Source organism: Drosophila arizonae, chromosome X, assembly GCF_054131065.1.
Source record: "Drosophila arizonae isolate 15081-1271.41 chromosome X, UAZ_ARI_1.0, whole genome shotgun sequence".
Lineage (NCBI taxonomy): Eukaryota > Metazoa > Arthropoda > Insecta > Diptera > Drosophilidae > Drosophila > Drosophila arizonae.
Genome location: NC_142927.1, coordinates 17,763,043 through 17,786,603, shown reverse-complemented (window position 1 = coordinate 17,786,603; position 23,561 = coordinate 17,763,043). Strand labels below are relative to the sequence as shown.

General features: G+C 44.2%; 1 protein-coding gene across 1 annotated transcript; it reads right to left on the bottom strand.

Annotated features, from left to right (window-relative positions):
• Positions 1-20,165: 20,165 nt before the first annotated feature.
• On the bottom strand, positions 20,166-22,190 carry LOC108620192 (uncharacterized). Its single transcript, XM_018017093.2, has one exon. The coding sequence runs from the start codon at positions 21,926-21,928 to the stop codon at positions 20,285-20,287; it is 1,644 nt and encodes a 547-aa protein (XP_017872582.1). The 5' UTR covers positions 21,929-22,190; the 3' UTR covers positions 20,166-20,284.
• Between the last annotated feature and the right edge of the window lie 1,371 nt (positions 22,191-23,561).

Genomic DNA, 23,561 nt, shown 5'->3' with positions numbered 1-23,561 from the left:
CCATTGAACTGGTCAGAGATTTGGCATAGTCAAATCAATCAAAAGGCCACAACGTAGATGCATTTCGCTCGGGCCATTGCAATGGTCTTGCCCAGTGCATTAAGCCCGAGGCAGATCGAATCGCAGCTCAAACTCCAACTCCAGCTGAGACTCAAAGTCAAAGCAAACAGTTTTGCGATCGTGTCACGTACGTGGAATTGGGCTGGCTTTGGCAAGGTGCCGTTGAAGATCAGCGACTGCGACTGCGACTGCGACAGCGTCATCGACATCGGACGATGACGAACGTTTACTAGAACGAATTTGGTTAATTTTTATTGTGATTTCCTAGAACCGAACGAACGGACAAAAATCCCTCGCTCACTCGCCCGCTCACCCATCCGCCCGCCTGGTCTCAGCGGCCCAAGCAAATCAGGTAAATCACGAAAAAGTGTCGGCGGACACGCGCCTCTAAAAAGCCAGCGAACGTTCCAATCGAATCGAAATGCAAATTATGCAATGCGGCAACGTTCTCCCGCGCTCGCCGCACTTCAGACGGGACGCGGGACGAGCGCATGGCAAGCGGCACCGATCCTCAGTCGGTCCTTTGCTCTTGTCTCAAGTCATTGCGAGTCTCTGGCCATTGTGGCCGCTGCTCTGCTCTGCAGTTAATTTTTAACGACGCAAGATTTGTGCATTCAGGCGCTACAAATTGTTTATTGTAGGCCCCATGGCCCCGAAAATGTGCACAAGCAGTGCCCCTAGCCCCGCCACTCGCGAACCACTCATTTCCGAATCAAATTTGCTCTGGTCAGTCCTCAGCCAATGCTCTCGGTGTGTTGGCAGTTTTGTCAGTTTTGTCAGCTCGGGTCTTTGGGGCACATTCAGTCACGTGGCGGTGTCACACAGCTCATCTCAACGCCTCACGCCCCCACGCCTCTCACACTGCCAGCCACATTGTGAAAGGCCCACGATTCTATACCTTGAATTACAGGGTATCCAAAGGGAAACACTATTATCTTATACTAACATTATGATTAGCTGGCAATGAGATTATGTCTAACGGTCTCATAAAGACATACGGAAGTGTTTTAGCGCAATTTGTGATCTGACTCAAGATTTCTGTCTTGGAGATCGGTGATCGTTTTCTATCTATCTGTCTTTTCCGCTATATCTATATATCTACCCACATCTGTCATTATATGAGAACAGCTACAATAGCTGACATTTTCCATAAAAAATGCTCGGTTCCTGTTCCGGTGTTAGCCAAGGTTAATAATGATCGCAGATCAGGCTGCCACATTGCGTGGCATTTATAAGCCTTTTTAATGCTGCGCACAATTTGTCGAAATTAATTGAGTTATCGGCTAATAAGCCATTGGGCCCAAAAGACGACGCGTTGCCATCATTAATAATTCTCAAAGCGTTTTGCCACCCCAAAAATAGCCAGCCAGAGCCAGCAGGCCAGACCGGCAACATCTACATCCACATCCACATCCACATCCACGCGCACTGGGGGAGTCCCAGTCTGGCGTGGCGATCGGCGCATTGAACAGATCAATTATCGTCCGGCTTGCTGCCCCTGGCTCTTGCTGATGCTGATGCTGATGCTGAGATGCCTTTCTCATTGGGGCGCATAATCAGGAAGGCGAACGGGAACAGCAGCGACAGCCGCTATATAATTTTGGTTTGGTTTTCGTTTTCTTTTTTTTGGATAAATCACGCAAAGGCAGAGCACAAATAATCTATCACCTGTCAGCACCTGTCATTCAAGCGTCGCAGTTGCGATTGGCAGACCAAGCAGCGCGCACACACACACACACACACACATACGCATGCAATGGGCCACATGAGGCACGCTCGCGTTTGCGTTTGCGTTTCGTTCATTTCATTTCTTGCTCGGCAGCAGAGGCAGCCAACCCAGCCAGGCAGCCTGGCAGCCCAGACCGGCCGGGCAGCCAGCAGAGAGCAGCCAACAGCCAGCCAGCCAGCCAGCCAGCCAGCCAGCCATCCATCCATCCATCCAGCCAGCCATCCAGGCGTCTGCCATCGAGCCATCGAGCCATCGAGGCAGCAGCAGCAGTTGCCTCAAGTGTCAGTTTGACATCATTAATCATGCGATTAGTTAAGTGGGTGTTCGTTTATATGAATTTCTCACACAGCATCCTCCACGTTTGCTACTTATGTAAAATCAGTTCCGAGCTGTTTAATTTGACGTTTGAACGCATGATTGCATTTTCAATTTGACAACTACGCACAGCAGAGCACGCACACTGGCCCTTTGCCCCTACACTGGCAGCAGCCTCTCTGCCCCTGCACTACTCTCACTCTCACCTCCTGCCGTGTGGGCCTTGGCTATTGGAACTTCCTCTGCTGCTGCTGCTGCTGCTGCTGCTGCTGCTGTCAAAATAATCACACGTACAATTAGCATGACGACAAGCTCATCAATTTGTATGACCAGACAGGGCACAGCGCTCGATGCAGAGCCAAAGAAGGGAGAGATAGAGAGAGAGGTAGATGAGGTGTGGTAGAGCAAGGGACTTAGTTATGTAGGCAGCATTGGAATTCGAAATATGCTTTCAGATTTAAATGCTCCTAATCTATCTAATTAGAAATAGGCTCTAACAGGCACTGGCAGTTGTCTTAATGGAAGTTGCATAGAAATTCTGTTGTATTATTTTCTTCTTCTGGGCAATGCATAAAAGAGAGAATAATGTATAAATAAAATCAAAATAAGATTACACTACTAATATTATTAATATTATTCAATAGCTAAAAAAAAAAAAAAATTATTAATAATTAATTACAAATAATTTTCATACATTTGAAGTAATATTAATATAATTTTTTTCCGCAGCACCAGGCGAATTCCTCTGCCAGCCTCAGTGAACAGTGAATAGACAAACAATCGAGTGTATTGGCAAATAGTCTAGCTAGTCGCTGGTATCACACTTGCATCTGTTGTCAGTTTGATGCTGTCTGGCCATTCATTCAATTCAGCCGGTGTCCAGCGCGCAGTGCAAACAACAACTTGCAGCTCGAAGCATTCGGTGGCTGGTCGCACATCAATTTTGCGCATCGTCATCTAACGTGTGGACCACCAGCCAAGCCCCAGCAACACCTACAACGACACTTCATAGACAACGATGAATGCCCCACGGTCGGCGTCAGCGTCAGCGTCAGAGTTGATGCTGGAGTCGAAGCCGGAGTCGGAGTCTGACCGGGAACAGCAGTTTCAGCTCCAGCTCCGACTTCAGCTCCAGCTTCAGCTTCAAGCTTCAAGCTGCGGCCCCGAGTATCAAGTGTGTAATTAATGTTTTATTAATACAAGCGACAAGCGATCGCTGCTAGCAACTGGAAGGGATTGGGAACGAACGGGCAGACGGGCAGACAGCCAGACAGGTAGGCCCCGTGGTGAGTGGAGTTGAAGCTCAGGTAACGACATTCGCGTAGCTAAGATGAACAGCAGTCGAATTGCAATCGATGCAGCAGCGGCAGCGGCAGCGGCAGCTCCGAGTCCCGGCAAGATTCATATGCACAAAGCCCATAAAATATGTGGCCTGGTCCACCAGGCTTTTTGCATGCTACCAGAGAGAGAGAGAGAGAGAGAGAGCGAGCGGGAGAGAGAGAGAGAGTGAAGCTGGGCTCAGTTTCGTGCGCTTAAATGAATTACCAGATTAATGGACAGCATAAATCACATTATCGCTTCGGCTTGTGGCCCCAAAACACACGCAGGCTGCATCTAGAAGCGCGCCCGAGGATGAGGCTGGTGCTGGTGCTGGTGCAGGGATGGGAAGGAAGAGGTGAGGAGAGGCGAGGCGAGGCCGTGGCTGGGGCGGCCTTTGTGGGCGGCCGCTCTGTGGTGTTTTGTGGTCTGTGGTGTCTCTGTGCCCGGTTAATGATGCTGGATGCTGGTTGCCGCTTGCTGGAATGGCATGGGCAAAATTTATTGAACCATTGCCTAAAAGTCCATACACGGGCCACGGGCTCAGCTCCGCAAGCTGATTCACTCAATAAAAAATAAATGCCAGACAGAGAGCGGCGCATAGAAAGGGATAGAGCAGCACCAATACATTTGGGACAAAGAGCGAGAGTGAGAGAGAGAGAGAGAGAGGGAGAGGGCGAGCGGGGCAGAGCGAGGGGATCTGAGATCGGTACAAAGACAAATCACACCTTCTGCATTTGTTGAACAAAATAAATCTCGTAATGAGTTACGATAAGACGACGATTTCGACAGCTAAACAAATCACCTGCAATTGATCTTACGTACGCAAATCGCAAAGGCTCGACAGAGGGAGCAGAGGTAGGTGAGGAGAGGGGGGGGGGGCTATGGAGATCTGGCGTTGTGCTGGGAGGCGAGCGATCGCGTTGTGCATAATGCGCTTTAAGAGGAATGCCTGCGATTTCGAATACTGGAGCAGAGCGTATAGAGACTGCGGACGGCCTGTTGTGGCCTGGTGTGGTGTGGACAATCAACAACCAAACATGACATTTATTGACTGCACTGCCTGAAAGTATAAATTACGAATGAGTGGACGACGCAACGATCGTGCCTGAGTGAGATATGGCAACGTTGGCCAGTTTAAGCCAGTTCGATGCTAACGCCCCAGGACATTGGCCCACTATGCATATGTGGAACTGTTTAGTCGATCACACACGCACTCTCCCTCTCTCTCTCTCGCTCGCTCTCTCTCTCCCTCTCTCTCTCTCTCTGTCCGCCTTTGGGCGATCGGGTTGACAAGTAGCCAGCCCGGCTGGCAAATGGGGGACCAACCACAGCGATGGCCGTGCGTGCCGTTTCTTAGTAGTCGAATATAGTGGATTGTGATAATGATCATGACAGTCTATATAGTCGCTCGAATACTGCCAAATGACATTTGTCTCGACACACACACGCACGCACACGGTGCGACCTCTCGCTGTGTTTTTATACCTTGGGTAAAATCAAAACCAGTGGCTAAATTGCAATAATAAGCCACCTTTATAAATCGGCCAGAGAATGACCACTACAACAACTGCCACGCCGTTGCTATGGCTCCTTTTTTTATGCGCTAGTCTATGCGACTATTTGTCTATTGCAAGCCAGCGGCCAGCGGATCAGTCGGCGGGGCAGCGCGGCGGCGGTGGCTTCGCCGCGATGGATTCGCTCGCTGCTCTCTGCAATGCGAGAAACGCCCTCAGTAGGTGGGCGATGGCAACGGCAATGGCAACACTGACTACCGATTATAGTCACACTCCGCTCGGACGCCAGCAGACGAGCAGAGGTATCGAACAGCGCCCAATCGAGGGCGCCTTAAATGGGATGCAGCAGGCATATCATACTTAACAGAAAGACCAAACACAAGTCTGCTTGGTTGGTATGATTGGATTGAAGCATGAAGAGAAACTACAAGACTTTTTTATAATTTCAAATTATACTGTTATAATTATTTAAATTTTGTTTTCTAATTTTCAATTATACTGTTATAATTATTTATTTATTTTTTTTTCAGTTATTATTTTCAAAACCCAATCATTATTATATATAATTTTTTAATATGTATAATCTAAAATTTTGTTGCAATTATTACTTTTATTTTTTATTATGTAAAATTTGTGAAATTTAAGTCTAAATTTCAATAATTAGTCATATCTATATATTATTTATTTTTATTTATTTATTTATTTTTTTTTTTTTTGAAATTTAAATAAAAATAAATAAATATTTGAATAATTTATTTTCATTAAATCTATTTTAATTAAAGTTTTAAATCAATGTATATTGTTTTTCTTTTTTCAAATTTTAAAAATATATATAAAATAAAATTTTAATCCAAATTTTATATTTTATATTTTATAAACATGTATATTAATTTTACATTTGATTTTACCAATTGCCGCCCACTAACCGCGCTAGCGTTTAGCGCTCCTGTTGCCAGCTACTAGACGTAGCGCTCGCACTATAAATTTTTGACAGTTTGAAAAAATTGCGATTCATTGTGACCCCTATTGTGTTCCGTGTGGCTGGCAGTGCCACTGATCAGCGATCATAGAGCTGCCTGGCTGGCTCTGACTGAGCCTGGGGTCTACAGACTGGAGACTGAGGACTGAAGACTGAAGACTGGAGACTGAGGCCTGAGGTCCGGGCCGCGCGTTGTGTAACACGAGCCAACCAGAGCCGCAGAACCCATACACATAATGGCACTCTGGTGGGCCTAGAGCACGACGGCGACTTTGTTGGCTTTTGGCTGGCTAAAAGGTAAGCGGAGCTATTGTCGTTGTCGTTGTTGTTGCCGTTGTTGTTGTTGTTGTTGTTGTTCAATAGAATTGTTTGCCAAGAATTATGCTTTATTGATGATGATAATGATGTCCTTGTGGCCGGCTTCTGACCACACCGAGCATTACATTCCTATGTAAGCGTTCAAGATTCCCGGAATGCAACGCACGCCATAAAGCTCGCCAGCCCCTCTCTCCATCTCTCTCTCTCTCTCTCTCTCTCTGTGTCTCTCTTTCTCTTTCTCTATCCGCTTGTCTGGCTTGTGGTGTCGCATAATAAAAATGCCATAAGTCAATATCAGGAGCTCGGGAGAAGCACGGGCGCTGGCCGACTCCATGTGAATATGTGTGTTTGTGTGTGTGTGTAACCCAAGCCCAAGCCCAGACACAGGCCCTGGCTCGCGACACTTTCTTAATGAGCTCCAGCCCCCTGCAGACGGAGCAGGGCATTGTCTTTCGAGGGTCAACTTTATGTGCTCGACATCGGCAGCTGCACTCGACGATGATAATGTGCCAATGCGAACGCTTCATTTTGATATGATTAATTAATGCAAAGATCGTTGCTCTAGCGGCGGGATCGGGGGCCACCGATCGACGCATGCATTACGACCCTGTATGTGTAATGTTTGCTCAGCAGTTAGTTTTAATTGAATGTGACATTTCAATAAATTGATAAGCCCCGCTGCACTGCCACTGCCACTGCCACTGCCACAGTCTCCTGTCTGATCTCTTGGCCAGCGATCATTAATGGCTCGTCTGCGATCTCGTGCCGTACTCCACAGCTTCCTCCAACTCCAGGCCACTCCATCCGCTTTTGGTGTTAATATGATCAACGGCAGCTCATCAGCATCTCAACTTTGCTTCGGTTCGTTTTCAATTATCGTTTTTTGCCGTTCACGTCTCTCTCTCTCTCTCCCGCTCACACACGTACTCCTACTCACTGTCTCTCTCTCCCTCTTGCTTTCTTTTTCTACTGCTCTTCTCCCGCTTTTTTTATTGCCAATGAGTGGCGCTGATCATCGCCGATCGCATGGCAAAAGAGCGTGTGAATATGAATATGATTGTGAGTGCGATTGCGAGTCCGAGCTCGAGCCCGAGTCCGAGCGTATTTCAATTGCAGAGACAACAACATTTTAGTTTAATTGAAAATGCTGGCTTTTTATTTTTCCATCATTTTAATTTCCTATAGAAGTCAAGCAGATGCATGTAAAACAATTTGAATGATCCGTCGATCACTTAAATAAGCATGAAAGATGCAGACAGCGACCATCGGGGCGTTAGGGAAAGCTATTAAAACTGAATTAAAAAATTGATGCTACTTTACACAATGCTAATTATCGCAGTTAGATTGATCATCAGACACGGATATGGAAGAAATGTTTGACAGTGGCTGTTGTATTCCTTTATATGAGAATATATGTGCTTACCGATATTTCTATTGACTTATTGATCATAGCTAGATCAACGTATATATTCGGCTTGATTATGAAACTGAATGAAAATATTATCTATGATCCATAATCTATTACATATGTTCTATGGCCTATGATGTGAGCTATGAGCTGTGGTACATGATCGGTGATCTATAAACTATAATCTTATATTTTCTCTATTATTCGCTCCTAAACTGTTTGTTTCAATTGCATAAGCATTCAATTCAAAATTTTGTTTAATCTTCAACTCTTTTCTTTTGGGTTTTCAGCTTCATCATTGAAAATAAGTCTATTTCATCTTAAGACGTGGACTTTCAAAATTGAAACAACTTTATCTGATATCGAGTTATATTTTATTGCAATTATCATCCATTCAGCCTCTTGGCTTGGCAGCAATTGTATGAGGAAGCTGGCAGAGTGAACCAAAAATAGTACACGAATAGAGATCGGGTCAGATCTAATGTGCTACATACTATCAAGGTGGTCTCCCAAGCTGGCACCGGGTGCATTGTGGTGTGTCGTGTCGGCTGCAATTTTTATGATTTTTGTTCATTTTTATATGTTTATTTGTTGCCCGGTTGTGTGTGTTCTGTGTGAGCGAGCGAGAGGGCGCTAGAGGGGTCAAAGAAGATAGACAGAGAGAGGTAGAGTGAGATAGAGAGAGAGTGAGAGCGTGAGTGAGTGAGAGCCCATCATTAACCCATTAAACTTCCGATTTGCCGACAGCGATAAACGATGCCGACGGCGTCGTCTTTTAGCGTTGCTCTTCTTCTTCTATTACGGGTGTGTGTGTGTGTGCGTGTGTTCTTTTTTAGAGTCTGTTTTTCGGTTCTTTTTTTTTTTTTTTTTTTGTTTTTATTTTTTTTTTTAATGACATATCGTAAAGATTTGTTAAAAGCCGTCGCAAAGATCTTTGAAATGCGCTATGCTTCCTGCGTCCATGAGCTAATTTTGCTGATGCGTGAAAATATAACGATAGGAGCAGAGATCAGACAGTGAAAGGGAGAGGGAGGTAGAGGGAGAGAGAGAGAGAGAGTGGGGCGCCGTTGCGGCTTGGGGTAGCCTAAGAAAATGCCCCCATGTAATTGAATTGGAAGTGGGCCACCCAACTGGCCAACTCAAATTGAGCAAATATAATTTCGCTATAAATTATGGGTCGCAAAATGTAAAAACCTCAAAATATTGAAACGTGTTCGAATTGTTGCCGCTGGCCCACCCCAGAGCGATCCGCTGGGAGGGCCTCCTCTTGACCTCAACCGCAAAAATGCAAACGAATGTAATCAATTTTTTGTTATGGCCACGACTTTTGCGGCATTTTGCTCGCGTTTTTGATTGAAAATTGTAAATAAATTGTATAAACGTCATCTACTCGCAAAATGCAAATATCCAGAGATCCGCAGATCCACAGATCCACAGAGTCAGTGAGACAGTGAGCCAGGACGGTCCAGCAACGTCTTGGATACTCTGGCCGGGCTCAATTGAGCAATTTGCGAGAGACGACGACGACGACGACGACGACGCATAATTGTGCCACGTTCGCGCTGAATGATTTGCTCAAAGGTGGGGCTGGCCGTCTTTTGGGGCATCTGCTGGCTCAGTTCGGAAGCCGCTGAGAAACCGCAGAATATCGTGATTATGGCAAGCGGCACTGTTGATTATATTTACTTATGTTTATTATTATTATATAGATATATATATAAACCTATATAGTAAGTATTAGTAAGTATTATTAGCCGGCGCCAGCCTCTGGCCAGACCTCATAATAATCGCTACCGGTCTTGGGGGTCTCGGGCTTTGGATGTTAGGTGTTGGCTGTTGGAGCAGCTCAAAGATCGTTCCACTTTGCCTGCTTTCCGGCCAACTCAATTTGCTAGCTGGTCCAGATGTTTCATTAAATATAAACTATGAAAAAAGCACACACACACACACTCACACACACACACAAACTATGGCCATTCGCTGACTGCTTTTTATGGTGGAAAGGTGAAAAGTTGTTAGTCATATTAATTGTTTGGGGGAAAGCTTAAACAATATTAAATCTTCAACTTTGAACTGAAATTTCTCCGAAATTAGCAAGAATTGCTGACTTTAGAAATGTGTTTATGTTAATAAAAATCATGTTAAAAAAAAAAAAAAAATGCAATTTAATGCTTATCTAACTCAAAGTTCAGTAGAAGAGAGTTATCAAAGAAATCAATGAATATAACGTATATAAAATATATAAGAATCAAGATGAAATTTATGATTTGGAATCGAAATACGTGTGCGAATAGTTGGGAAAAAACGCAACATAGTAGGAGAGGAGAAAAAGGATAACTGATAGGAATATAAAAGAATGATATTGATAAAAAGAAGAAACTGGAGACGGAGAGGGAGCTGAAGATAGAGAAAGAACTAGATATGGGGAGATACTGGAGATATAGAGGGCAAAAGACTGAAATGGAAAGAGACAAAAATAGGCAGTGAAAGGAAGATTGCAAGAATGAAAGCTAGAACTGTCTATGTGATAGGGAGAGATTGAAATATAAAGAGATTGTATAAGCGAAAAGTATAAGAGTGGAAGAAAGAAAGAAATAATGAGAGAGTTTACTAGATTAAGAAAGAGAGAAACAGCTTAGATCCTCTATATGAAAAATAACTTACTTAAATTTTCAAATTTACATTTAATATTCATCAATTATTAATTTTAACACCAAATCTTTCTAACAGGGACCGTTACGATTATAACCTTTATAGCAACAAATTTAAAAATAATTGTTTATATATTTTCATTTTTTTTTTTTTTTTTTTTTTTTTTTTTTTTTTTTTTGGGTTCTTTTGAGTCTCAATTGTTTTAAATTTATAACTCTTATTTGCAGTCCCTACTTTCTAAATTAGATCTATATATGATCATATATGATCATAAAAATCCCAAATGAATTACTGATAATTTAGCTCAACAAACAAACCTTCCCCCACCTATAAGCTGGTGCCACTGACTAGGCCAGAGCTATGGGGTCGACCCTTTTTCGCTGCAGACCCTAGGCATACATTAAGCTGCCACAGCAATCAGCGATCGGGCAGCACTATCTGTGTGCCAGAGGCGCCATGGGTGTACGTTTAATGTGATTTTTTACACAGAAAGTCGTTGCGATTGGCGATCGGGCAGATCGCTGATCGTTTGCTGGGTAACACCCCAACAATAGTGAAAAAGTAAACAAAACGCGAATGAAAATTAAATTAAAATGCTGAAAAATGGAAAATGGAAATGAAAATGGAAAAGGTAGCAGGCAGGTGACGCTGACGCTGACGATGACGGAAAGGAAACCGTCACATGCGAAAACAAAAGACGTCGCGAGGCTGTTACGTTGAGCGATCATCAACAAGCGACGGGAACGAGCACATAAGCTCTACATGGGTGTAAGTGGATATTATACAGGTATAGAGCTATATAGACGTGTTATATATGTAGTTATATATATATGCACATATAGAGCATTGTGTGTGTGTGTGTGTGTGTGTGTGTGTGCTGAGTGTGGAGTCAAGTGTGGTAAGGCCTTTTTGCAGAGCTTCAGTAGTTCCCTCATTTGATGTTGTCTATTGTGTGGGACCTTCCCCTATACGTCTCCTCGCACTCGCACACACACACACACATATATACACACACACATGCACGTATGCAGTTGCTGTCTCTGTTTGGCTAAAGGGGGCATTGCGTTGATAGCTCGTATGTAACAGGAGACATGCTCTACTGAACATGAGGTTCGATTAAATGTTAATGTTGGTTAACTTTGGGGTTTTTCTTTGGCTTGTGTTTTTGTTTTTTATTCGCTCTCACTACCTGTCTCTGTCCCTCTTTCTGGCTGGCTGTGTGAGTGTGCATCTATTTAACTACCAAAACTTGTCTACGTTCACACATAAAAATCGCATACATATCGAAGGGGGTCTGCTCTTTTTTTTTAGTTTTTCATTTTATTTTGTTTATTTTGGGTGGCTGAAGGGCAGGCGGGGGCGTGAGGTGCTTGCTGCTTGGTTGGCTGGCGCGCTCAAACGTAATGAACGACGCATCTTCTCGAACCGCATCGGCAGGAGGAAGGGGCTGCCTTCTCTCTCTCTCTCTCTTTCTCTCTCACACACTTTCTGCGTCTCTCTCCGTCTCTCTGGCGCATTGCGTAGCGCGCACTGCGCAGCCGTGGCGCTGCCTCTCGCTATTGCCATCTCACTCTGCCGCCCACGCACACGCGCCTGCGAATGCTTTTCGGCTGCACTTTTGGCTGTTGCTGTTGCTGCTGGCAGGTGTTTGGGAGCTCGTCTCATTTTTGAACTCAAAGTCAAGTAGTCATTGTTATTGTTGTTGTTGTTGTTGTTGTTTGTCTTTTGCACTTCACTTCACTTGAATTTTGCATCGCTTGGATGCTTCTTCGCTCAGCTCAGAGCAGCTTGACTCGGCTTGAGTTGGGCTCAGTTCAACTTGGTTTGCTTTGGGGTTTTTGTTATTTTTGTTTGGTCTGGGGGGTAGACCTGGTCGTAAATTTCTTTAGGCCTCAGTTGCTGTTGTTGTTGCTGCCTATTAAAGTGCGATTTGTTTAATGATTTTCTACAACTCGCTGTATAAATTTTCCATTTGAAATTACCTACATGCGAGACGAAAACCGAACCGAGAAACTGAACAACTGAGCGACTGAGCAACTAAGCAACTGAGCAACTAAGCTGCCGGCCCAGCCAGACGCTTCAGTTGAGTTTTAGGAGTTTTGGAAATGCGCATGAAAATTAAGTGTTTTATTATGCAAAAACAGACCAACAACAATAACAACAGCAACAGCAACAGCAACAATACTGATTGCGCCTTGAGACCCCCAATGTAAAGATCCCCCCGCACAGCGCCCCTATTAGCCAACCCTTGACTGAGTTACGCTTTTGGCTTATGTTTGAACTTTTGCTGCGCTTTAAATTCCACTTGGTCGCCGCTTCATTTTAGTTAGTTGGTAATATTAGCGGCTTTAATTAATGGTCCACTTGGCTGCTCTGCAGCCAGACATGTGTGTCTCAGTGTGTGTGTGTGTTTGTGTGTATTAAGCAATGAACTGATTTGCATTGAGTTTACCTCCAGCAGCGGCATGGGAAATTAGTTGAACTGAAACGAAGCTTATTACCAACTATTGCTGGGAACTGGCCAACTAGTAATAGCCATACTTTGTAGCTCTTGGCTTAAAAGAGAGAGGCCTAGAGAAACCGATAGAGAGAGAGAAAGAGAGAGAGATAGAGAGAGAGGGAGAGAGAGATGTGTACAGGTGGGTAGAGTGCATGATAATGTCTCATATATAGAGATCCTAGCGGACTGTAAATCATGTTTCTTCTATGTCATTCTATAGGGTGGATCAATTACCCCTATAACTTTCTGTAAGCTTCTATTCCGAGCTTGTTGCATTTGCCGATCTAATATCATATATTGGCTCTGAAAGCTCTGCCCGTCTGATCAACATTGAAATTCTAATGAATCCGCAATACAAATAAATAAATTTCACCAGCTGAATAAATTTTTTTAATAAAACAACAAATTATATCAAAACAATATCGTCTAAAACTTCTGATGGCTTACATTTGGGTATATAAACCGTTAAAGATTTGACTAACTGATAATGCTCTTAACTTGAAAACGAAACAACAACAACAACAGCAACAACAGCAACTTTCAACTATTGTTAGAGAAATGATGATTTATGAATTGCTTATGCGAACTCTTTCTGCAATTTCCAATTCTCAGCCATTAAATTGGCAAAATGGCTTTCTCTCAGTCAATGGGCCGAGGCTTGCCGCCCAGCACTTGTAAAGACCCGAGCCAATTGCTGCCATTTACCACACACATTACACGATGCGAGCAAGCCAAATAAGCGCCAATCTATAAAGTCGACGTCGACGACAAGGCAGACTACATACATACATATATAGCCATTGTATGTATGTATGTGTATTGCATGTCTATATAGGCTAACGATACTAGACTATGGCGCTAGCCTTAAGAGGTGGCAATCAAACAGCCAAAGAGAACTACAACAACAACAACAACAGCAACTAATAATAATTCAAATTGTAACACATGCGACGTCTTGGCCCGATACTTTGGAGCAGAGCGAAGGAGATGGGCTTAGTGTTGGTTGCCTGAGCTGCTTGAGGGAGGCGAATTGCAGCGACTTCTTAGACTACTTTAGCAATGTCTTCAATTTCTTCTCCTTTTTCTTCTCGTTGTTGTTGTTCTTGTGGTGGCTCAGCAAGCGGCGTCATAATTTTTTTTGCCGCTGATTTATGCCCGAAGGCATAATGACTGGAAGCAATGGAGTATGCATTACATACAGAAGTCCATTGCAAATGCGGATTGAGAATAGGGAATGAAGAATGCGAAATGAAGACTGGTAGTTGGCGGATTGATGAAGATGGAGATGGGAAATGAAAGGAAATGGTAGATGGAAGATGGGAATGAAGATGGAGCTGGCGTTGTGGATGGTGGTGCAGTTGCTGGTGGTGGTGGAGCGGTGCTCAGTTATTGGGGTTTGGCCATACATCAGGGGAGCCGTAAACGCGAACGGCGATTCGCGTGATAGAACAATGTAAAAATTATGAACGCTTAAAATATGGGCGAAAACTTTGCTAGCGCCTGAAAAATGCATGCATACATATGCATGTGGCACGGTCAGCAAAATCTATGTACACGAAATAATTGATAAAACAGTGATCCAATAGCATAGCAGCCGGAGCAGCTAATCCATCCCACTTTGTGGCATAAATTACACGGCCCTCCGTTGGCCAAACGCGATTAGCTTGGCGATTGTGCATCAGAACGGGGCCAGCCAACCCTCCGGATTTGGTTCAGTGGCTCGCTTTAATGGCCACCTCTAAACTGAGCTCTCGTCGACTCCACTCCAGTCAGCAGAGACTGGGCATGGATTCTGTTTAAGAATATGAATTGCTTTTAAGAAATGTATTAATTTCAGATAAGTGTGCATTTAAAGTGCTTGACATGTATTTCAATATTAATGAAATATAAATTTATTTAATTTACCTCTTAAAAGAAGCAAGTCAGGGAGAGGAAGCTCTAGTCGAGTGACACCAACTGCTGAATGCCTGTTTACGCTCCAAAAACAGTCGGATTCCATATGGCTCCCATTCCAGTAGGCTGCTGATTATTCTGGTACCTTTTAGGAGTTTTGCTGGAAAACTCTGTAATCTATAGTGTTTTTTCTTGGGTTGACAAACGTGATTTTATATAATTTTTGGGAAATTGTAAATTAACCAATAACTTTTGAAGTCTGCTCTAAAGAGACTTTTGTCGATTGAACAAATTTACTTTTTAATTTCTAGTTTCTAGATGTAGATTGTGGATTGTAGAAGGCTGTTAAGCCTCCCTCTTTTTTACTGAGATATGGTAAATTCCTTATACTTCGTTTCATTTAAACTGAGAGTTAATTAATGTATATACATATATAAATTCCAAATAACAAATCTCTGATCTCAATGCTGGCAGACGAACGAACAGCAAGACGGACATAGCTCAAAGCCAATATTCTTGCTAGCGAGCCAATATTCTCAGCTCCTCGATATATATAGCCAGATAGAGGTTATTGCTTTTATTTGGATTTGGATGATTGCTTTCTATATTATTTTTATAATTTTATAAATTTTATGGCCAAGTAAATAATTTCTATAATATAATTTCACAGCTGCATAGACAAAAAGTATTATATCTGTAATACTAACTTTAATCAAAACATAATAATATTGAAATAAATTAAAATTGAATCAATTTAACGTTAATGGAAAATGTGGCTAAAGTTGAGATATGTATCATAAACAATATTCATATATATTTAATTTAATGTAAATAATTAAAATTAATAAATAAATTTAGCATACTTTTGTAAAATATTGTAAATAATATGCTTATTACAGCTTTTTTTAATTAATTTTTTAATTATACATATATAGAATTATATTATATATTATGTTATTTATTGTTCTTCATATTTTAAACCATTTTATTCTATGGCAGAAATTTAATCAAATCTTTGCTAATTACTGATTCGATCATTAAAGCCATTTTCAATAATTATCGATTTTGCGACTCCCCCAACTCGATCGATAACGATAAATGCTCGTTTCAAGCAGAGCTTGAGTTGGGCTCTGTGGAATCTATTTAGCGCTCTGGCACAGCCCACAAATTGTTCTCTCCTCGCCGTCCGCTGGCGTCCGCTTTGTCCGCATTTCAAAAAGAAGTTGGGCCAAAAGACAACCAATGGAAAGCAACTTCCGAAACGCGGCCAGAACAATGGGTCATAGATCAAGTTTTAATGTGGACGCCAACATCGTTTGTACCGTACAATGAACTTTCAATACAAGTTGCTAACTGCTCCCCAAAAAGAAAAAGAAACAACAGCAACAGCAACAACAACAACAAATAAAATATAAGCGTCACCATTCACATTTTCACCACACACATATACATATGAATATATATATATATATATATATAATTATGTTTACTCGTACCATCTACCAGGTTTGTAGAGATATAGTTGACTTTTGGCAACATTAGCCAATTTTTGATATACACATTTGCCATTCTCCAATGATACCCCAACTCTTATAGCTACTATATGCCTCTGAGTGTGTATATACATATTGTCTTCTTCCTCTTTTTCATCTTTTTTTTTTTTTAATAATAATTTCTTGTTGTTGCTCGCGCTGCTTTTATGGCGACGTCGACTGCGCGTCTTTTGATTGGTTCAACCTGAGAGTGTTTTTATTTTATTTTGTTGTTGTTGTTGTTGCTTTGTTATTTTTTTTAACGAGCTCTGATTTCGTGCTGTTGTTGTTGTTATTGTTGTTGCCACGTTTATCGTCACCGCGATCAGCGAGTGGGGCTGAGCCGTCAGTTGGCTATAATAATTTTTTTATGGCTTCTTTATAATAATTCACCTATACGTTGACGGAACGCAATTAGCTTGCCTAGTTTCCATAGATTCATAGAAGAGTCGGCTCCAGTGCGTGGTCGTCTCCGTCGTCGTCGTGGACGCCGCCTCAAAATGGCACAGAAAAAAAGCATAACAAAAAAAAAAAAAAAAAAAAAAAAAAAACCAGAGACACCAACCAACCAACCAACCAACCCAGTCAACAACAACAACAACAAAGTTGAGAACAACGTGACTTCGATGCTCAGCGCTAGATTAGCTGCAGCATTCCTCGTATATCATTCCAGCTGGGTTAGCCAAGGGGGGTGGCAGGGCGGAGATCTCAGTTAGTCAGGAGCCAAAAGATGGCGAAACGTAACAAAAATCATATATTTCTCTCTAAGGATGTCGAGCAGTTGCGCAAAGCGCTGATCTGTCAACTCGATAGCCGCGCCACGCAACTAATGAAGATCTTCTGCTGCTGCGGCCATGGGAAACAACATTTGATCGGTCGAAACGGAAAAACCTGCACATCACGAATGCCCACTTGAGGAGCTGACGGCAGAGGCCAGCTGAAGGAGCCATCAAAACAAGCAACGAAATGCCCTAGCAGCTGCCGCAATGACTTTATTCGCTAGACCTCGACGATCGCATTTAAATGTGAAGCGATCGACGGAGCGATCGATGGTTCGATTGAAGCGACGGCGACCCTTGCATAACTTCCTAATTACATTACACGACCGCAGTTGGCAGTCGGCGGCAGTCGGTGGCAGTCGGGGGTCAGGAGCTGCTGGCGATCGCACCTGTAGCTGCAGAGCGCGCGCTCTCCTCATTACAGCCGCCGCGGCGGGGGAGGGGTGCGAGAGTGGACTTATTGTGGCTTTGGCGGTGGCGGTGGCGGCTACGCTGGCATTTTAATTGAAATTGTTTGTGTTTTTGGCGTTTGTTGCGCTTGATTGATTTAGAGCGAGCCTAGGACTGAGGACCCGCACTGAGCAGCGCCCCTAACAACCACCAACGGACAGCAGGAGAGAAAGAGAGAGCGAGAGAGTGAGAGCGTGAGAGCGTGAGAGAGAGAGAGAGAGAGAGCGAGAGCGAGCGAGCGAGTGAGTGGTGGCTGCCTGTACACCTGCCTGCCCGCTGGCTGACTTCTGGTTGAGCTAACTGACAGTCGCGTAATGAAATTCCGAGCGGCGTGCGGCATGCAATGCAATGCGATCCGCTGGCCTTTTATCCCTCACCCTGATGACCCTCACCCTCACTTGCTAGTTCCCATTTCCCAGTTCCCAGTTCCCCAGTTTGCCGCTGCCGTTGTCGTTGCCGTTGTTGTTGCTGTTGTTGTTGCCGAGTGAACGATCTTGTCCGTTGATCTTTTTGGTGCATTGGCTAAGTTAATTGGTTGTAAAACAATTTTTCGAATTAACATAAAAATGTTTCATTGGAAAAAATATTGCAGACACAATTAACATTTACTCGATGCCAGTGCGAGTGCAACTTCAACTTCAACTCAAACTCCAGCGACTGTTTCAATATGCGGGCACTTAGCGGATCCGCTCTAGCTAGGGAATGCATGTAAGGGTCGCGAGGTGGGCACTTAGATCGACTTAGACTCGACCTCTGCGCTGTGCAACAAGTTAGACACATTGAGTTATCAATTAACTTCCGTCTGCCATTATCGATATTATGAGGTTCTAGATAAATGGCTAAACAGCAGCTAAACTGGGTTTTATAACCAGGTCTACAAGCTCTGACAGATATGATTGTGAGATTCGGCTGCATAAGATAAAAGTTCTCAGAGGGAAAAGTGTTGATTGGATCTGCCTTAGCCACTCTCCGTCGTATTACTGCATTGGGTTTTGCAAATCTGAAAATACTTTGTATACAAAATTGAAGAATTTATTTATTTATTTATTAACAAGTTAACATTAATATAAAATTTAATCTAAACAAGGGCTAAGCACTGGCAGCAGGTGCTTTCGGTACTTGAAGAATAATAGGTCGAAATTACAGCACAAGAGACTTAAAAAAGCCAAGAAGACTGAAAGAAACTGATTCGCCAAAATATTTGAATTGAATGCCTTAAAAAAAAAATATTATTATTTCTTTTATTTCTATTTCTATTTGCAATACGCAAATGTATTAGCAATAACTAACAATAGCCGGATGGTTTGAACTCCAATGAGATCAATCCATATCTTTACATATTAATAACTAAATCTACTCTCTATTTGGCAAATATCTTGCACAGCTTTTCAGCTAGAATTCAAGCCTTAACAGCTACTGGCGCTGTTGCACTTCTCTATTTACAAACCTAGCAAAGCATTTCTGTTCCTTAACATCGATTTCAATGCAATCCCTATCGAGTCATATCGAGCTATATGCAATCAAATTAACTCTTTTTCATCATCAATTCCAATGCAATTCGAATGAGATAGACAAATGCGATGTATTGACGTTGTCATTGTTATCGTTATCGGATTTGTCACATCGCTAATGTGTGATATGCAATGTACCGCAACTGACAGCTACAAAACAAGAAAGCCAACACCAAGAAAAACAAAAACAACAACTAAAAAATACCCAACCAGGCGGACAATTGAATTGTTTTGGTTGCATGTGCCCGCAACACCCGCAACAGCCGCAGCACCATTCAACCGTACAGTGTCCGCGACCCGCGGCCAACAGAATGCAAATTGAATGAAATGCTAATGGAAATGAGTGCGAGCATATGAGAGTACATTGAGTGCAGGCTGCGCACAGACGCGCGACCCGCGCAAATGAAGACAATGAAGGCAACTTTTATTGGTTCCATTCGATGATCAGACGTTCAGCTGAGGGCCAAACGCGCGTCCGGTGTGCCAGTCGTCAGTCCTCAGTCAATTGTGTGTCTCGTTTGTCTGCCCGTCTGTCCGTCTGTCGGTCTGTCGGTCTGTTGGTCTGTTGGTCTGTTTGCGGCGTACTTAGTGACACCATTAACGCCGCCTCAACATGGCCCGGATCGACTGGCCCAGCTACCAAACAACAACAACACACATTCACATCCGGCGCATGCGCAGATGTCGACAGACCTGGGTCCCTGCCTCGGCCGCGATCGTTCCCCAGTTTGATTGATTCTGTTTCAATGTAGCGCCTTTCTCTTGCCGCAGCCCGTTTTATTGTTGGCCGCTTGAATTTTTATTGCAATCGGTGTGAAATTTCACACCGCAATGCTTAAATGATTCCGAACACCCTTTCAAGCCATTTTTTTTTTAACTTCTGTTTTTTGTTGTTGTTTCTTTTTTTTGGCTCGCGAGTGAACGCCAGCAAAGCAAAGCGCAAATGATACAAAGCCCTGAGCTCTTAGATTATATATTCAAATAACGATTCGATTATGATATACTCATTTCAGATATAGCCGGCTTTCATCAAAGATCGATAGCTATATGAGTGGAACGCTTGGTCCGGGAAAGAAGACAGATCGACTCTGATTCTGCTGCTCTAGCTCAGCTTTAGCTTACTCAAAATTGCTGCAATGCCTGATCGAGTTTCCGGTGCTACTTGGCATTGCACTCCACTCTCTGATAGTTTTTTGGTGACTCACTTCAGTCATAACTTCAAAATTTATTTAGGTGTCTGCGAAAATGTTACAGGACAATGGACGAGCTCCGCATGTGTGGAGTACGTCCGCAAGCAGGAATTAAACTAACTACTTAATAACAACTACCTCCATAGGACGCTGCGTCTAGGGCGCGGAGTGCGGGGACTACGTGGACCCTCCTTGTTCATAAATGCGAGCGTCAGATTACGCTTGGCCGGCGACAGGCCCGATCGTGAGGTGGGCCGCATACCCTCAATGCTGCCCAGGCTGCTGTCGACGATGACGCGATTTCGTCGACGGCGCGGCCTCAGCTTATGCTTCGGCTTGAACACGGGCGGACGGTTGTATTGGGGCGCCGGCTGCGGCACGAATCGGCGATGCAGCGATGGCTGCGCCAGCTCCAACAACCGTGCGCTGATCTTGTACGGCCGCTTGACCTTATGCTTTGGATTTGGAATGACTCGAGATCGAGAGTTGTGCAGGCTGCCGGCCTCCAAGCGTTCCGGATCATCGATAGCCTCGTCCCGCTCCAAATCCTTGGCCATGCGCGCCTGCGAGCGCTTCAAGCGCAAGCGCCGACAGCTGTTCGCTGTCATCAGCTGCCTGGACTTGCTCACCAGTATTGGGGTAGCCTTCGACTTGAGTTTCGGCTTTGTGACGGGCGGATTCGGCCGATAGACAGCACTGGCGTTACTCTGGAACTTGTATGCCAGGCGCCAGGGCACCTTCTCGCGCTTCTTGGCCGCTGAAGTCTTGGTGCGGCTGACCTTGGGATAGATGCCGCCGGCGGTGAGGCGCTTCGATTTCTTCTTTGGCCTCTCCTCCGGTACAATGCGGCAGCTGTTTGAGCTCTTCACCCTCGGCAGCTTGACACTCTTGGACTTCTTCAGGATGCCCGGCTTCTTGGGTGGTGGGGCTACGCTGGGCACTGGCGTCCGGGGGCAGCTGGGCGGCTCGCTCCGCGTCTTCTTCGGCGACAGCTTCATGGCCACCGTGGACGGGCGCACAGCATTGCCGGCACGCATCCGAGGCTGCGCCAGAGACGGCGCCAGACTCAACTTGGCCGGCTGCAGTGCCGGACGGGACTTTTGGTTTTTCGCAATCAGAACTTTGGGCTTCGTCAGTTTCGTTATCTTCGTGACATTCTTGATCACCGATTTCCGTTGCACTAGCTGAGCGATCTTCGGCTTCTTCTGGAACTTCTTCAAGATCTTGGGCGTGCTGAGTGTGGCCGGACGACCGCTTGGCTGCTTTTTTATGAGCAACTGATTGTTGGATTGAGCCGCTGGCTTGCGCTTGATCGCCTGCCTGCTCTTATTGTTGGTAACCGACTTGGACATCTGGACCACGATCTCGGCCGGCTGGCCACGTTTTCGCAAATGATTCTGGTCGATGATGACGCCAGTGAGGCTCTTCTCCTTCTTGCCGTCGACGGTCATCTTATAGGTTAGCGATCGAGAGGCGGTAGGGGGGCGCGGCAGCGGCTTTTTGGACCGCATTCGCTTCTGCTGCAACATATCGTCGAATGCCTCCTTCGAGTGTGTTATCTGTTTGGTCATATCGATGCGCTCCGGCTTCACATAGAACATGTGTCCGTTGTAGTCACCCACGTGGCCCTGACCATGGCACTCCGAGATGACGCGTGCTACAACACGTTTCATTTCCGTTCGATTTAGGTTAAGCTGATTGGCCAGGTTTTTGGCCAGCGCCTTGAGGGCGCCGCCAGTGCCGGCCATTTGAGATGAGTTCCATATATTCGTGTTCATTTTTCTAAGCACCTTTTGAATTTGGCTATGTAGATTTCTTTTATATCTGTGCGCAATATAAGAACTCCAAACGGTTAAATTTACGTTCGCTCCCGAAAAAAAAAATACGTTAAGAAAACAATTAGCAATTTTTAGTTATTTTTTTGTTGTTTTTGGTGTCACATAATAAACTCAAAATAAATGTGTATACGTTCTATAAAAATTGTAAAGCAGCAATAAACGCGTGCACAGAAACCAAAGCCAACTCTGTTAATGAGCTTCAAATGTGTGATTATGACATTAGTTTCAATCATTCAAAAAAAAAAAAAAAAAAAAAATCGAATACCAAAATCAAATGTTTAATCGAATAGCCATCGATATCTGTGTATATTTGGGAGAAATTCTTCTAATAATTCGTGAATTGCAAATCGAAAATAAATAGAAATATGTAAATAATAAAAAATGTATATTAACATTTCTCCGAGCACATTGAAGCGAGTCATCTTCGGCTCGTTCAGGACGTCTTCTTAGTTTGGAAAATGCCCCTCCGTTTGCTGCTCGTCTGCTCTCAGCTGCCTCGACGCGTCGACGGTTGCAGCTGCGCAGTAGCCACGTGCGAGTGCCTCGCTGTTATCAATGGGCCACTGGCTAAAGGAACTCGAAGTAGTTAGCGAGGGCCAAACGGATCCTGGCCACAAAGAAAACTACGTACAAACGAGCCCAAAACAGACAGCAAAATACAAACAACATGTCACGCACACACACACACACACACTCACACACACTCGATTGGTCATGTTGAAGAAAAGTTATAAATGATTTCATTATAGCATTGCAAGGGTCATCAGCATTCGGGGCCTCATCAGCCTGCCTCTGGTGTCTGGGTCAGGGGCCTGCACTTGTCCGTGCACCTGCACAACCTGTGGCACCTTGTCCAGGCAGGTGAAGGAACGCTCGCCTTTTAGGGGTGGGAAAAATGATTTACGCAACGAGCGGTGCAGCGCCTCAGCTCCTTGTGGATGGAAGTCGTGGCAGTGGCACCCTTTATTATATATGAGACTTAGTTCAATACATTCCGCTATCTGTCTATAGACCACTCTCTCTCTCTCTCTCTCTCTCTCTCTCTCTCTCTCTCTCTCTCTCTCGCTCTTTGTTGTCTCCTTCGCGCATGCAAGAGTCGTTTGGGCCACTTAACTGTAATTAGGGCTTTTCAATATTATTAATGATGATGGTCGCTCGGAACGTCGCTGAATATGTGGGAAATGCATTGCGAATTGATGACGACCCCGACGCGTTGCAGACAACCGACAAGCGGCAGCCAACAGCAGCAGCAGCAGCAGCAACAACAACAACCGACAATGGACAATGGACATTGAACAACGGACAACGGACGACGGACAGCCAAACAACGCAATGAATATAAAATGCTAAATGCAAAATGCAAACACGCAAACCGAAAGCGCAACAATTTTCGAACTGCAATTTTTGCTCGCTCTATTTGACTTTTGTTTGTTGTTGCTGTTAGTGGTGGTGGTGGTGGTGGTGGTAGTGGTGCTGCTGCTGCTGGTGGTAGTTTGTGGTCAACCATCCAACCATACGTTTTTAGCGTTATCAGTGCAAAATAATCTTTCAATCAGCCCTATGCAGCGACGTC